General features: G+C 47.5%; 1 protein-coding gene across 1 annotated transcript in view; it reads right to left on the bottom strand.

The window, feature by feature from the left end:
• Positions 1 to 539: 539 nt before the first annotated feature.
• Eepd1 (endonuclease/exonuclease/phosphatase family domain containing 1) overlaps positions 540 to 15597 on the bottom strand; it is a 101036-nt gene continuing 85978 nt past the window's right edge. Inside the window, exons 4-7 of the mRNA XM_032909373.1 lie at positions 11932 to 12066; positions 9229 to 9367; positions 3494 to 3688; positions 540 to 1242 (exon numbers count right to left, since the gene is read on the bottom strand). Of these exons, the coding sequence (XP_032765264.1) occupies positions 1043 to 1242; positions 3494 to 3688; positions 9229 to 9367; positions 11932 to 12066 (669 nt within the window). The 3' untranslated portion in view covers positions 540 to 1042. The remainder of the gene's footprint in view (positions 1243 to 3493; positions 3689 to 9228; positions 9368 to 11931; positions 12067 to 15597) is intronic.

The raw sequence follows: 15597 nt of genomic DNA, 5'->3' as shown, positions 1-15597 counted from the left end.
CAGTCTCTTACCCAGAATGGTATGGCATTTGCACACCTCTTCTCACCCATGTTATACCGTCCAGATACGAGGACATCCAATACAAGGTAAGCCCTACAAAACAGTTGTACCATATTGTTTAGAGGATAATGACAAGAAGTGTACACAGTACACACAATTTATGTTTTCGTCGGTGGTCGGCTGGATCTCTGATTGTAGGATCTGCTGATTCAATGCCCAGGTATGCCTCAGAATCAGCCGAGGAAGCTCTGAGCTCAGAATATAGCCTATGGGAATGGTGCAGGTAATGAGTCTTTCTGGTAGAAATCATAGGCTACACTAAAGGCCTGGGGCCGAGGATAAACTCTAGCAAAGTAGAGATGAAGAAGAAACTGAGGGGGAGGAAACAACGTGGATGACAGGCATGTGAGGGGTACCTTTGTAGGGTCCCAGTAGGAACATAAAAGGGGCAGGGGAGGAAAAGGCATTTGGGAGTGGGTGGCCGTGGCCCACAGAACTAACAAGATGAGAGAATGAGACAACCCATCCCACACTCAGACTGAAGCCAGGCAGATTAATCTGTTTATTATTCGTTTCCTTTTTCAAAACAAAACTAAAAATCTTTGAGAAGTGCATTCATCACAGTTAAAAGCTTCCTGAAGTTTGTCGGCAGAACATGACATCGTGGTGAGGCAGAAATGAGAGCCGTGGCATGGATCGCCAGCCTGAGTCCTCTTTCCCATCTCCACTTCACTGCTCTGTCACTGTTCTCATGCTGCTATACAATCCGGCCAGCAGTGTAGCCCCCGCCCCAAGCCTGAACTCAGCCACACAGCGTCAAGACATTGCAGTCCCAGCCGGCTTCGCTGTGATGCCCAGCAGAGCCAGTGCCTGACAGGCTCCCCTCAGGAGAGGTTCTCAAGTGTTCACAAAGTAGACAGTGGTGCAGGGACCAAGACGTAGGTCCTCAGAATGATGATTCACAGGCCCTGGATCTTCCCACCCTGTAGTGCCAGCTCCTTCCTATGCTCTCCTGAGTCAGAGGCTAGAAAGAGTGATGTCATCACCGCTCATGTTTGATGTTGGCCTCGCTTGGCTCTAAGGTGACTCCATTGCCATTCCTGGGGACTTCCTTCTTGCTCCAGTCCTTTTCCATGTACAATTCAGCAAGCACAGGGCAATGTTCGGAAGCGACTCCACCCCAGGACCAGTTATCTGGAATCCAAGGGTTTGTGAGGCCTTCTCTCACAACTGCCCAGTGACCTGAAGAGAGAGAAGAAACCAAGAATTAGAGTAAGGGTGGCCGGCACTGTTCACCTGACAACCTTCCTCCAGTAATCTGGCCTGCATAATCAAAACCTCAGGGCCAACTGTAGCCTTTTTCTAAAATTTTTCACATAATATAAACGACAGTAGTTTACTTGTACAAGTATCGAGGGTACCCAGAGATCTGGCCTCTTATCCAGCTAAATAGTGAAAAAGATCTACTCCTTTTTCATAGTGTTACTAATATGACCAACAAAATTAAATGTAAGTAATATTTTACCATTCTTTTTGGTGACTATTTTAACTTTTTACGCATGTATACAATGTCTTGTTCATATGCATCCAACTCTCTTTAGACCCTGACCCCCCAAATCTATCTCCCTCCCAAGTTCACATCTTTCATTTTATTACAACCTACTGAATCCAATTAGCATTTGTAATTAATTTTTATAGTAGTAGGGATTAAAGCCGGGGTCCTGAATATGTGAGGCCAGCACCACACTATACCTCTAATGACAAATGAGCGTTTGACAAAGTTAATGAAAGACTTCACAGAGCATAAATCACTAAGGAAGCATTAGCAGACAATTTCTTCCTACAGAAAGGATGAAAAGGAGAAGCTTATAATGGCTATTGAGAAAATATTAATACCTTTGAAGTAAAGGGAGAAATGTAAGAAATAGGAACTATATCTGAAAACCACAATTGTAAAACAATTACAAGGAACTGCTGTGCTCCTCTGTGATGTATGACATCAGGGTTAATATAAGACATGAAGAGCCTGGATTCCGGATTTGGCCTGGGCAGCACAGCTGACAGCTATGGCAGGCTTGTCCCTTCACCCCATCTTCCACATCTTGAAGGTGGAAGACAAATGAAAGGATGGGTCAGCTCCACCATTTCTGACAGAAGTGCCTCCCACAAGGGCCCTCCAGAGAGCGTAGTAGCCCTGGGCTCCAATGCACGTTCAGCAAATCATATCTTGCCACAGGCAATAATAGTCAAAGCCCAGTAGAGGCCCAGCTGAGCCCTGTAGGCATGCTGGCAAGACAGTCATCCACACTTAAAGTTCTAAATCCCATGTCTGTGTGGCCAAGTCTTGCAGTGGGACCCAGGAATTGCTTCTTTTCCTCTTCAAGTTTGTTGCTGTATGTGGTACAGGACAGTTCTGCAGAGCTACGGGAGAGACTTAGAACACCGTTCTAGGCTTTCATCAAGCACCCTGCTACTGGTTTGGGGATGTTGTTTGGCATCCTGGGCATCTAAAGGCTCTAGGGTTCCATCTGCACCACCACATTCATAACCACAGAAGAGCCTTCCATTCTCCCAGAGTGCTAGCGGTCTCCTGGCTCTGAAGCTCACAGTCTGAGGCTACGTGGAGTATCCACCATGCTGTGTTCTTTGGGGAGCGCTGAGGATTTCTCTTGCCCTTCTGGGAGAATATGTGTTATGATTTGGTTCCTAAAGGTTCCCTAAAAGCTCATGTGCTGTAGGCTTGGTCCCCAGCTGATGGTACCACTGGGAGGTGACAGAAGGTCGAGGGGGCAGGAAAAGTTAAGTCATTGGGTACATGCCCTTTCAGGGACACTGGGACTGCAGCCACTTCCTGGATCTTTCCCTCTCCTTCTTGGCTGCTTTAAGGGGTGTGCATGGGGAAGGGACAGATGAAACAATGTCCCAAATTCACAATTCCTGCCACAGGTGTCATCCACAAACCCCAGATACTTCTACCACAATGAACCATCTCAGATCTAAAAGCAGTCATGCCAGGTGACCATGGACTGAAGACTTTGAAACTATAAGCCAAAAGAAAGCTTTTTTCCTTGTGGGTAGATTATCTTGGGCATTTTTGTCACAGCGACAGAAACACTAATAGTGACGCATCTCCTCGCCTGTGAAAGTGTACCGTGTACCTCATTCCACAGGACAGCATTTGAATATTTGACTGAATGTTCACTGAATGACTAAGTGTTCTTAATGTCCAGGTAAGTTAACAGTTCATCTCTGAACCATGATTCTGATGACCTACAGAGGTGGTTGTAGCTGGGTTTGCATGTAAAATGCTTATGTGGACTAGTGGTTATCTTTAAATTATTTGTCACATGTCCTCTTAGACATGTCTCTGACCCAACAGTGACACAGTGGAGGATGGCAACTAGCACTGGCTATCTCAGATGTTTACAGGTCCTCGGCCCACTACTGAACAGAGACAGCCGGGGGTGGGGAGTGGGGGGGAGGCTTCCCTTACCCGTGAACACTTTCTTTAAGCTTTTGCTGATCCAGATGTTGTCCACGGACTTGGAGCCTTGAGGATTCCTGGTGCTGATGTTGGTGAAGGTGTGAGCCGGGATCAGGTGGTGAAATTTTTCTCTCCTTAGGATATCATAGTCACTGCTATCTGGCCCTTGGCCAAAATCCCCTAAAATAACAACATCTTTTTCTCCTGGGAATAAAAGAGAGAGAAATCAAAAAGAGGAGGTCAGAAGCAAAAGACAACATTGGCAATGGCCCCTTGAAAGGCACTGTGATTCTTTGGTTTGACCACTCAGGGTTTAGGGCCACAGGTCTGGTTTCTGTTTTCCTGTCCTTTCTTGTGTACCCACCGACTATGGACATAGGTTAATTTGGAAATGAGGGACAGCGTGAGGCAGAAACACCCCTCATTCAGTGTGCCTAGGCTCTAAACTTACAGTGGGGAAAGGGACAAAAGGCCTTGCTCATATGTCTAACAACCGTTCGGCAAACCTTTACAGAGCGTCAGGCCCTGCCTGTACGGCAGTCAGAGATGAACACAAGACAGTCCCTGCCCTCTGGGACTTCACGGTCTAAGGGAGAGAGAAAGGAAGAGACCGCCAGGATCACAGTGTAGGTCTAAAACCAGAAAGTGGTACTGAGGGCACAAGGAAGGTTGCCAGGGAGGCTCCTGGGAGACGGGTGCTGGCTTTGGTCTTAGAGGATGCACAGGAGCCATCAGATGAAAGGAAGATGTTAGGCAGCAAGGAACAATGAGGCAATCTTGTTGGGGGGATGCACGGCAGAATCTGGAGAAGCCGGATGCTTCCAGAGTGAAGGTTTAGGAAGTCAGATGTGGCTGGCTCAAAGATGAAGGCGTCTGCTGTCAATCCTAATGGCCTGAGTTCCATACCCAAAGCTCACACAGTGGAAGGAGAGAATGAGCTCTCTCAGTTGTACCCTGACCTCATGCAAGAGATGCAGGCAGCAGATACTCTCTAACTGGCAGGCATGTCCTCTGCCTGCGAATCAGGTCACGGTAATGAACCACGAGAAAGACTGGGTGTGTCTTCTCCTCACCCAGTGAGCAGCCCAGAGCATCCATGTAGACACCTTGCTATACTCTTGTGTAGGTCATTTCTTCGATTGTCCCCAAAATTAACAGATGTAAATAGTGCTGAAGGGAGACGTTCACACAAGTATCTGTGTCCCTGCTTTCTGTAAAGAGGCCCAGCTAAAAGTATGGTCACTGTTCATACTCTAGATAAGCAATGCTGGCCTCGTGACCAGAGGCTATTCTCATGTCAACCCAGCAATGTGAGCAATGCCTCTCTGCGCTAACACCATCCATGAGCATCCTCAGTCAACGGTTTGGTCCGTCTTATTTGGTTCACCTTCCTATATGTAGACAAGTAAGATGTGCCCATGGCCTGGAGGATAGAGCACCCACACAAATTATTTAGAATTCTGCACAAGCATTTATTAACCCATTCAAGCATTTGTTTCACCCCGCCATGTTGTCTTTTAGTTTTTCGGTCTGAGTGCTTTCTTCCTTTGTGACCTGCCAAAACACTCCAGGATCACCTGTATCTTTCCTGGCCCAGCCCTAGACTTAGCCACTTCTCCAGGGAACCCCATCTCCCTCCAGCCATGCGTTGGGTGGAGCACAGACACCTCTTCCCTCAGGGTTCTAAGGATTCATTAACCGATTACAAAAGCTCTTTATATGTTTAAAGAATAGTGACCTCTGTACCACAGATGAGCTTTTCAAATCTTTGCAAAGGTGACAACAAAGTCACACAAATGTTCAGCATTTATGGTTATCATCTTTTTCTTTTTTTCTTTTTTCTTTTGTTTTTGTTTTTGAGGCAGGGTCTTGCTATAGTTCAGAATGGCCTGGGACCATGAGCATTCTCTCTCTCTCTCTCTCTCTCTCTCTCTCTCTCCCTCTCTCCCTCTCTCTCTCTCTCTCTCTCTCTCTCCCTCTCTCTCTCCCTCTCTCTCTCTCCCTTTCTCTCTCTCTCTCTCTCTCTCTCTCTCTCTCTCTCTCCCTTTCTCTCTCTCTCTCTCCCCCTCTCTCCCCCTCTCTCTCCCTTTCCCTTTCTCTCTCCCTCTCTGTCTCTCCCTCTCCCCCCCCCATTTCTTTCTTTTTTCCTGTTTTTACAAACAGGAGATTGAACACGATGCACAATAGGTAAGGACTCTTATCCAGCCCCATTTTTACTTATTACTTTGAGACATGACATTCCTAAATTGCCCAACCTGCCTGTGACCCAGGTAGGCATTGAATAGGAAATGCCCTGTTTCAGCTTCCCATAACAGACAGAAGGAGGAGTGGTCTTACAGAGTTTAACCCTGGGGAGCACCATTTCTGTGAACACTACTTCCTGTCCCCATCCTAGGAGAAAATAGTTGGGTGACTCTGGTCACTGCCACCTCTCAGTTTGGGAGCTGTAGGCGGGGCCTTGGTCCACCAAAGAGAGAGAACAATCGGTTTCCTGATAGTTGTTGACAAGAGTACAGAGCCCAGCGTTCCTGTAAGTGCCTGGCACAGGCTCTCCCAAGCAGTGCGGACCTCCTTTTTTCTCTCCGGAGCCACATTAGTGAGAGTCGACCAGAGGCACAGCAGCAGAAAGGACTTTCTTGTGTGTAAGGAAGGGCTACAAAGAGAGGGCAGGGGAAGGGTGGAAAGGTTGTCCCTTTGAAGTATTTTAGACATTTCTCTCACCGCCTGCAGGAAATGGATAGTTAGGAAGTATTTCCCAAGTAATATGAATTTCAAAAGAACAATGGCCCCCAGCCAGGCTCCACTAGATTCCCATGAACTGGGCTGACCCTTGTGAGGAATTTACTGCAGGGAAGCCACAGTCCCTAGGTAATGAGGTTTCCGTTGCCCTCTGTAAATGGCCCTTTAGAGAAAGCAGCTCTTGAACAAAATAGCATATCCAAGACCTTCAGCAAATGCCTTTCCCTTGGTTGAGTACACCGGCAGTAATGACAGCTAAAGGGGAAGAAATCTAAAGTGAAATGACAGACGAGGCCAGCAGGGGGCACCTGTGTGCTACAAATAACAGCTCCCACAGCAGGGCCCACGAGAAGCCTCTCCCACTGCTCCACTTCCTAAAACTTAGATCCCATCCACAGTATGAATCAGGGTGAGCCCAGGCATTGGAAAACTGATGCCAGTTTCTCACAGGAAAACCAACTTGAGAGTATTGCTGAACAGACCCCAGGACTGATGACCTGGTCACCCCCGTGACAATGACCAGTCACGGAGCCCCTACTACACTGTATAGACGACTTCTTGGACAACGTGTCACTTAACTGTCACCGCTCCTAGGAGACAGGTGATGTCACATTCTCCTCTTTGTGGGTTGAAAGCTCAGACTCTGAAAACGGAATAATTTCCCCAAAGTCATGGAGGCGGCTCTTAAGCCAGAGTTCTTCACAAAGAGTGAGGGAGGAGGAGGCTCGGAATGCCGGCTGCCATTTGTCCTAACACATGGAGAGATGAGGCCAGGGTCTACTGTACAAGCAGACAATCTGTGCCAGTAGGAGGAAGACCTCTGAACGAAGGCAAAGCTATCACATACACTATCTGGGAAACTGAGGTAGACAACGCCCATATAAATAAGGAAGCCTTTCAGTGGGGTGCAGACCTGACTACTGGGGGGAAAGAGCAACTCAGCAAGCAGGCTGGGGTCAGGGGTCAATCAGCCAGCTCTGTGTAACTTCGAAAAGGAAGACAAAGGCTCCTTTTGAATGGGCACATCCAGATTTCTCACAACCAGCTCTTCTGGCTCAATGTGTGTTGGAGGTGACATGGCCGTGGCTTTCCCCTAAGAATGTACAGCCCGAACTCTCTCCATCACAGGCCTGCGTGGGCTCCCTAGTCACTGTTCCCTGAGTTCCTAGGAGTGAGGCAAGAAAGCTCTAGGCCAATTTCCCCAAGGAGATTCCCTAGATTTAGAAAAGGCCAGCAACACCCACTGAAGTGGCTCCCCACTGAGGCACACTCCTACCTCAGGGCCTTCCTGGAAGACACCAGGAGTAACACAGGGCTCACAGCAGGAGACCTTGTCCCTAAGCCCTGATAAGGTTGAAAGAAAGTTCTGCGAAATGACAAGCATTTAGGATCCCTGATGCCAACCAGAGTTTCCCAGAAAGGCCTGGAGTTTGCTAATCAGATGTTTCTGCCTCTCTGTGGGAAAAAGGCTTCATCTTCACTTGAGCAGAACACCGCACTCATCGATCTTTCTTTGCTGCAGGGCTGAAGTATTTCCTGAATCCCCTGGGTCACCAGTTAACAATTAACTGGGTATTAGTAACCAGCAGGGGAATGGGGGGCATGAGTCACTGTCCCTACCTGGATGTGTCAAGGCCAAGTCATGCTGTGGGTCAGTCAGTAGGCCCTTGGCAATGTGAAACTTGCCTGAAGTTTTCTGATAAACTCCTGAACTCTACCTGGAAACCAGGGGCAAAATGGTATCTGCTTATGGCTATCGGGAAAATTTGAAGAAACATCTTTGTTTCCTGCATCTGAGATAGAGACTAATAGAGATCTAGAGATAGAGACAGATATGAAAAGGTCTCAAGTTATCCTTTGAATAGGTGGGAGAGTAGTGAGTGAAGAGTTTTGCACATAGCTACTTGTTGGATGGGGTATCTCAGTTTGAACCTGCTCACGTGTTTTTCAGCCTGAAAAGTCATCCTTTAAGTAGAATACTGGTCAGGGCAGGTCCTGACTTGAAACATAAGCCTGTATGCTCATATTCATAGTGTGCAAAGGTTGAAGCAACCCAAGAGCCTACCAACAGATGTGAACAATACAATGTAACACAAACAATAATTGTTCAGCCACAAAAAGGATTGAACGTCTGACATATATACAACAGCACTCATAGGGAGAATGCTAGGCTAAGTCAGAAAAGCCAGACACAGAGGGAAAACAGCATGTTTTTCTCCTCATATGAAGCATGTTATCAAATTTATAAACGGAAAGGCTGGGATGGTGGATGCTGGGCACTAGAAGAGACAGAGGACCAGGATTCAGGGGGTACCAGGATTCCAGAAGGAAGATGGCAGTGTTCTGGAGAGAGATGGTGGTGGATATATTGTGGATATACTGAATGCCACGGAAGTACACACTTACCAATCAAAACAATGGTGAACTTTATGTCTATCTTGTTACAATAAAAAGGCTTTGAAAATGTAAAGTTATAACTGGACAGAAACATTTGCATAGCCAATTATTTACTGAATGTCCCACTATGATGGGACAAGTTGGTGACCTGACATCTAGGAAGTTAAAAAGGCAGTCAAGACTCAAGAATACAGAAAGGATTTTGAGGTCCCCAGCTGCAGTTCTTCACCTTGTCGCCTCCTGTCCCTCCTGCACAAGAACACGTGCAGACCTGCAGGCAGTACCATCAGAGGAGTCAAGCCAGGAAGTGTTGTCACAGCAGAGGACTATCGCCACTTATATTTCCTCCTCTAGTCCTCTTCATCCAAGAGGCTGACAGACCATGTCACTGGTACCTTGACACCCACTGGAGAGACCCTCAGACGCAAAGGAAGGGCAGGCAGAAAGGTCGGATGGGATCTACAAGAGCCAGGAGTGTGAATGCCCCTGGATCCATGACTTCTACTGAGTGGCTGGGCTAAGAGATCAGAGAGATGTCTGGGGAAAGGTACCATTACCATTACCGCCCTGAAGAAGTGTTGCCCACCCACAGAGCTAGAGATCCCTACCTTTCAGGGTTTCCTGGAGGGTTAGTGCAAAATTCAATAATCGGTGACCATCGCTGTGATTCTTGCTGGAATTCTCAGCTCCCGGGAGGGCCAGGGCTGTCAGCTGGAGGTTAACCAGGGTCAAGTCATTACTTCCCACCTGGGTGGCAGGAAATAAAGAAACAGGGAAAACCTTTTACAATGGATTAATAAATGGTTTTCTACACACGGTTGACGATGGAACCAAAGCTAGTTCTTATGCATGAGAGGCAACACAAGGTGTTTTATTTTCAATTTATTGAATCTAAAGTCTACAACTCTAAATCCCAGCCCCCTGCCTCTATTGACATATCTGGAAGTGGTAGGATTTTTGATAAACCTTTTGCATAACTGTATGCAAGAAGGAAGTGTCTTTAGTATCGAGATCTTACAGACTCAAGGCTGTTCTCTATAAGGCTAGCTTGAAGTTCCCTACCAACTCGTCTTTGTTCCTTTGGATTCAATTGTGCACTAACATCCACTTTAACCTGATTTCTCTGTAAGAACCAAAGCTCACCAATCAACCAGAGATCTACCCAGAGCCTGAGCCCCAGGGTGGCTCTCATGGTGTCCTGGTAGTGTATACATGTGAGGGTGTTTTATCTTCTGGGCTATCATAACATTGCTCAGTTGCTCTATGTTTAGCAAGTCTGCTTTTTCTATTGCCATGGCAACAAACATTAAACACTTCTGAGAAGGAATGAGTATATGGGCCCCAAGATGTGGAAAGTACCAGTCTTATCTTGTAGGTGTGGCCCCAGGTCACCATCAGGACCAACAACTCTACAGATGCTGCTATCACATCCAGAGAAGCCACCTTGAGGCTTGTACTGGAACATGCTGCCTGTAAGGATAGGCTGTCTGGGTCCTAGAGCGTTGGCCATCCCTTGAATGTGACTTGAAAAACAAGAAGTCAATGGAAACCAGGAAAAGGAATAACATTTGAAATGTAAATAAGAAATACCCAATTTAATAAAGATGGGGGAAAAAAAGAAGTTAATGGCTGGGCTGGGTGATTGCTTCCAATGATTCAAAGCCACCACTCCCAATGCCATAGCTAGCATTTTCTTTATTAGCCTATTAAATATAGTTTGCTTTTTTTTTTTTTAATGTTAGCTAAAGACAGTGTTTTACAAGCTGTTTTTTGTAAGGTGGTAAGCTGAGCAGGGCAGAACTGGTAAGGTTCATTATATATGGCCACATAGTAAGACTGTTTCTCAAAAAATAATGGCACTGGCAAAAATATCAGCCTGCTATGTAAGCTGGTTGTGGCTGCCTGCTCCAGTTAGCCAGAGCCGGAACAAACCATTTAAAAGTTAAATGTATTGTTAGGTTTAAAGATAATCCTGGCTAACTCATGGATCAGAAGAATCACAAGTGCCAGAAATACAGACAGAACCTCGTCAATATGGCAAGAAAAGGGATTGAAGGAGCCACTTGGTGCCACAGCAGACACATCGGTGTGAGCATACACCAGTCCCATCGCCTTCACTACTACAAATTCGGGAGATGGGATACAGGCTTATATAACCCATGATAGAAACATGGCTGTCCCCAAGCCCCACCTCATGCTGGGGTTAAATGATGCTGGCCTTAGGGGGTAAGTTTAAAGCTCCAGAGTTACTGGGGAAGACACAGAAAGAAAAGGTGTCAATAGAGACCAATAGAGAACGGCTTGCTGGGCTCTTGAAGGGATCAAGCTGCCTGACTTGGAATTCACAGTTAAGTTGTGATGAGGTTCATTGCCTCTGTAGTGACTTTCTGGCTTCCTCTCATGTCCATCATTAAAGCACTTTGGTATTCAGGAACACTGTCCAGAGGTATGCAGGACAGAGCAGAGAGAGGACACTCAGATCCACACCACCCAGCTCCTCCCCGGAAGCTTCTTCATGGACAAGGAGATATAAAGAGAAGCCAGTGACGGGGTCCCTCAATCCAGAGCTCCTTCTGGATCCCACCTCCAATCCAATAGGCCCTCAGTGAGTCCATTCTTTTTGACATCTAAACAATGAGGTCTGAGGGGCAGTTGAAGAGGAGAGGCTCCTTAGAGCAGCTCTGCCAGAGGTGGCCATTTTGACCCCATTAGTTAGTACCAGACAGGTGGGACCCAATGAACACATTTGAAAACAGCCTAGGCCCTATCACAGAAGGGCAAGGCCTAGGCAATGCCTGATTTTAAGAAAGGTTATTCTTCTGTATAACATGCATGGAAACAGCTGTATGAATTAGTTTCCCACTTTCTTTCCTTCCTTCCTTCCTGTCTGTCTGTCTGTCTGTCTATTTCATGTATCTATCAACTAAATATCTTCTACCTATCAACTGTCTAGCTAGCTACCTACCTACCTGTTTTTGAGAGAAGAGGTTTTACTAGATTGCCTAGGGTAGTCTTGAACTCCTGGACTCAAGCAATTCTTTTGCCACAGTCCCTGTTGCTGAGACAAGGGTGCCTCACTCCTCCCAGGTTTCTGTCTTTCTTCTTGCCATGGGTTAGATTTTTCTGGGTCAAAGATGCCCTCAATAATCCCTTCACTCCTGCCCTATAGAAGGTCACCTATTCCAGAATAGGTACTAACCTATACTAAGAGAATGCTATCAAGTGAGAAAGATGTGACTTCTCTGGGTCAGTGTCACAGAGACTTCCCTTTTGGAAGGAACTGGATTTCTGAGGTGACAGGAAACAGGTACCTTGAACCTGGCGAGGAATGGGCTGGGACCCACAGCTTTCGCATGACCGTTGCTGGGTGAGCTCTCCCGCCCGGGGATGTCTCTCAGCTCCACATTGGCTGCTGTGTCCCACAGGAATCCAGAGTAGCAGGGGCCCTGCAGAGCAAATGGAAACAGGGTCTTGGTGCCAGGTTCCTAATTCCAAGAGGCACATAGCATAAGGAAAAGCAGAAGGACCAGACATGGAACAGCGGGCTCTGCTTCAGGCCCTCACAGTCACTCACCATGGGATGCTTCTACAATGAAGAACATACCTCCAAGCCACAGTGCACCCCACACCAATGCCCAGTGCAGAGTTTTCCTCATGGCCAAGGGTGCCTAGCTCTTCCCTTTATGGGAGAAGGTAGGAAAAGCACATACCAGGCCCAGAATCACTTTTGAGTGACCACATGACAGAAGACAACAGCTCCCATCTGCACATGACAGATGAGGCCACTGCTGTTCAGAGAGACTGAGTAACTCCCCTAAAACCCCGTAGCATAGGTGCCAATGTGAGTTCAAAGACTCTGAGGGCTGGTAGGCCTGTGGGTAAGTTACTGCTTGCACAAATGGTGCCTAAGCCCTTGTCAGCTCTCAGTCAGTATCTGCCAGATGAATGGATGTCGACGCTTAGGGGTTCCAGTGATTTGAAATGGGGCTTTCTACAGATGGGCAGGACTGCACACAGAGGTCTGAAGCCTGGGCCAGAGGCCTTGATGGGGAGGTGCAGACAACCTTGGATTGTGCTGGGTAACAGTTCAAGGCCCCCGTCTGTCTCAAGGAATCAGAGAAGATGCTTCCATTCTGTTTGCTTTGGCCACTGCCTCTGGGGCCTTATAGAGAAAGAAATGCATCAGTCTGCCTACGCCAGCTGAGCCACGGCTGGTGACCAGGGCATTCTTAAGTGCTTGACACCAGGGACAGATCAACAGGTCATCAAACAGGCCAGTGGCACTTGACCCTGCTCCTCTATGTTGCAATGGGAGAGGAAGTAACCTTTAACCTTAGCCACCGCTGAGCAGACACTGTCACACACAAAACTTCAGCTCACCACCCAGTCAGACACTTGACAGGCATACTCACTTAAACAGGTGTGTTTAGGAGGGACGTAGTGGGGATATGAACATGAGTTGTCTAAGAATCTCCTTGCCCACCTTGAGGACTCTTGGGGAAGAACAGGAGGAAGACTTGAGGGCCTGGGAAGAGATAGGAACTCCACAGGAAGCCAAGAGAGTCAACTAACTTGGACCCTTGGGGCTCTCAGAGACTAAACGGCCAACCAAGGAACGTACACAGGCTGCTGGACCTAGGCCTCCCTGTGCATATGAAGCAGATGCGTAGCTTGGTCTTCATGTGGGTCCCAAACAACTGGAGCTGGGAGGAGGGTATCCCTAAAGCTGTTGCCTCTATATGGGGCATGTTCTTCTAGCTGGGCTGCCTCGTCAGGCCTCAGCAGGAGAGGAAACACCTAGTCTTGAAGAGACTAGATACTCAGTGGGGTCCCCACCCACTCAGAGGAGTGGGGATGGAGGAAGGACTGTGGGAAGGGGTGACTGGGAAGGGTACAGTGAGGGGGACATATAAATGCATAAGGGAGAGAGAGAGAGAGAGAGAGAGAGAGAGAGAGAGAGAGAGAGAGAGAGAGAGAGAGAGAGAGACCAACAATCAGAGTCTCCTTGCCCACCACTAAAGATAGTACTAGTTTAAGCATGGTCATACTTGGGTCTCAGCCAAGCCCTTCGATGTGTCTAAGACTCAGTTCCTCACGGAGACAGAGAGCACAAAGTCACTATGGTAGGCTCGAGAGGCCATTATTTTGTTTACTGTGGCCCAAGGAGCCACACACTGCCTCGAGCATCACTCACACCAGCTGCCTGGAAACCGTCCGGCTCCACAATCCTCCAGGACATGGGAGGAGGGGTGTCCTAAGAGGACTCGGTTCCAATGCTGCTCCCCACCCCCGATCAAGGCCCCCAGCTTCTCTGAACCTTTCTCATCCCTACACTTCTTCCTTCTCACTGCGGCTCTGACTATCCCCAAGGGACCCTTCAAAACATGACTCAGTTGGGCAGGATGGTCACAGCATAGAAAAGCACTTATGCCAGAGATAGCTCACTGGGCATAGGCAGGCTGCCACTTCCAACGACAGGGGCTGCTTTGAGAAAAATCATTTCTTCCTACATTTTTATGTCTCTGTGTTCTCTCTCTCTCTCTCTCTCTCTCTCTCTCTCTCTCTCTCTCTCTCTTTGTTCTCCTCTCTCTCTACCTCCTCCTCCTCTCTTCTCCCCCTCTCCCTCTCTCTCTGTTCTCCCTCTCTCTCCCTCCCCCTCCCTCTCCTCCCCCACCTCTCCTCTCTCTCTCTCTCTCTCTCTCTCTCTCTCTCTCTCTCTCCCTCTCTCTCTCTCTCTTAGACAGGTTTTCTCTTTGTAGCCCTGGTTTCCCTGGAACTTGCTATGTAGACCAGGCTGGCCTCAAACTCAGAGATCCACTGCCTCCTGAGTGCTGGAACCAAGGGCAAGTGCCACCCCTGCCTGGCTGCTGTTTTATTTGTAAAGTGCTCCTCCATTTGATACCTGGACATGACTGCAGGGCTCAGGGACCCAACAGCTGTTCAGTATATGGACTGCAAGTTCACTACCATGGAGATATGATGCCTGACTCACATTATGCTTAAAAATGATTTTTAGATCTGTGCAGCATTAAAGTTTAAGAACTCTCCCATGCCATTAATCTCTGTGACTGTGACCCACTGGGCCCATAATAACAGGAGGCGAGGCCTAGACATGGCTGCAGCCTGACAACTGGCAGGGATCCCAGTTCAAAGTCACCGTCCCCTGAGCCACATCTCACCCAGCCCTGGTGGTGCTCTATTCCAGGAAGCACCCAACACTCACTGTCTCCTTCTATACGGGGCTATCCTGTGAGCTGAGGAGGGAGCTACTGCTCACAGTGTGCAGAAGAAATAACGAAAGCAGAAAGCTCTCAGTGACAGTGCTCTGATGGCCTTGGCGCCCCCTCCTAAAGGAAGGTGAGCTGACTTGTCCTTCTCAATGGCTGTGCACTTAGTGAAAGGGGTTGGAATACCCAGAAGGTCTTACAAAAAGTGGCCACAGAGAGGGCTAGGTTGCTGGGTCTGTTTTTCTCACATATACATGAATAACCTTTCACAGATAGTTATTGAATGAATGAAGAAGGGCAAACGGACTCTTAAGAGGCATATGAAGTTTCATTCAGTGAGATCCATGAAAAGTGCTTTTCTTTCTTTTTCTTTTTTTTTTTTTTTTTTTTTTTTTTCTCTTATTTTGGAAGCCGCAGAGTGGCATTATTCTTTTTGTGGACTGAAAAGCAGAGCCCTAGGCTACAAATCTGAAAACCAGATGCATCCCACGTGAACTCCTTTCAGCCCACTGTGAACTCGCTGTCCACTGCAAGTCTGTTTCCACCCTAAAGCAGCCAACCCAGATAAAGGAGTCACATGCAGTTTTCAGTAGCCACTGAAAAGAGCCTTAGAGTCAATACTCGTAAATGGATAGATAATTTTAATCCATTCTACATCTATTATTTGAATCCCAAATTACAAGTATCAACCGTGTAAATACAACCCATAACATTGTAAGCAGACAAGGAACATCAGAACCTTAAAACATC

This window comes from Rattus rattus, chromosome 8, assembly GCF_011064425.1.
Source record: "Rattus rattus isolate New Zealand chromosome 8, Rrattus_CSIRO_v1, whole genome shotgun sequence".
NCBI lineage: Eukaryota > Metazoa > Chordata > Mammalia > Rodentia > Muridae > Rattus > Rattus rattus.
The sequence above is the reverse complement of the archived record's forward strand: the minus strand, read 5'-3'. Positions and strand labels throughout refer to the sequence as shown.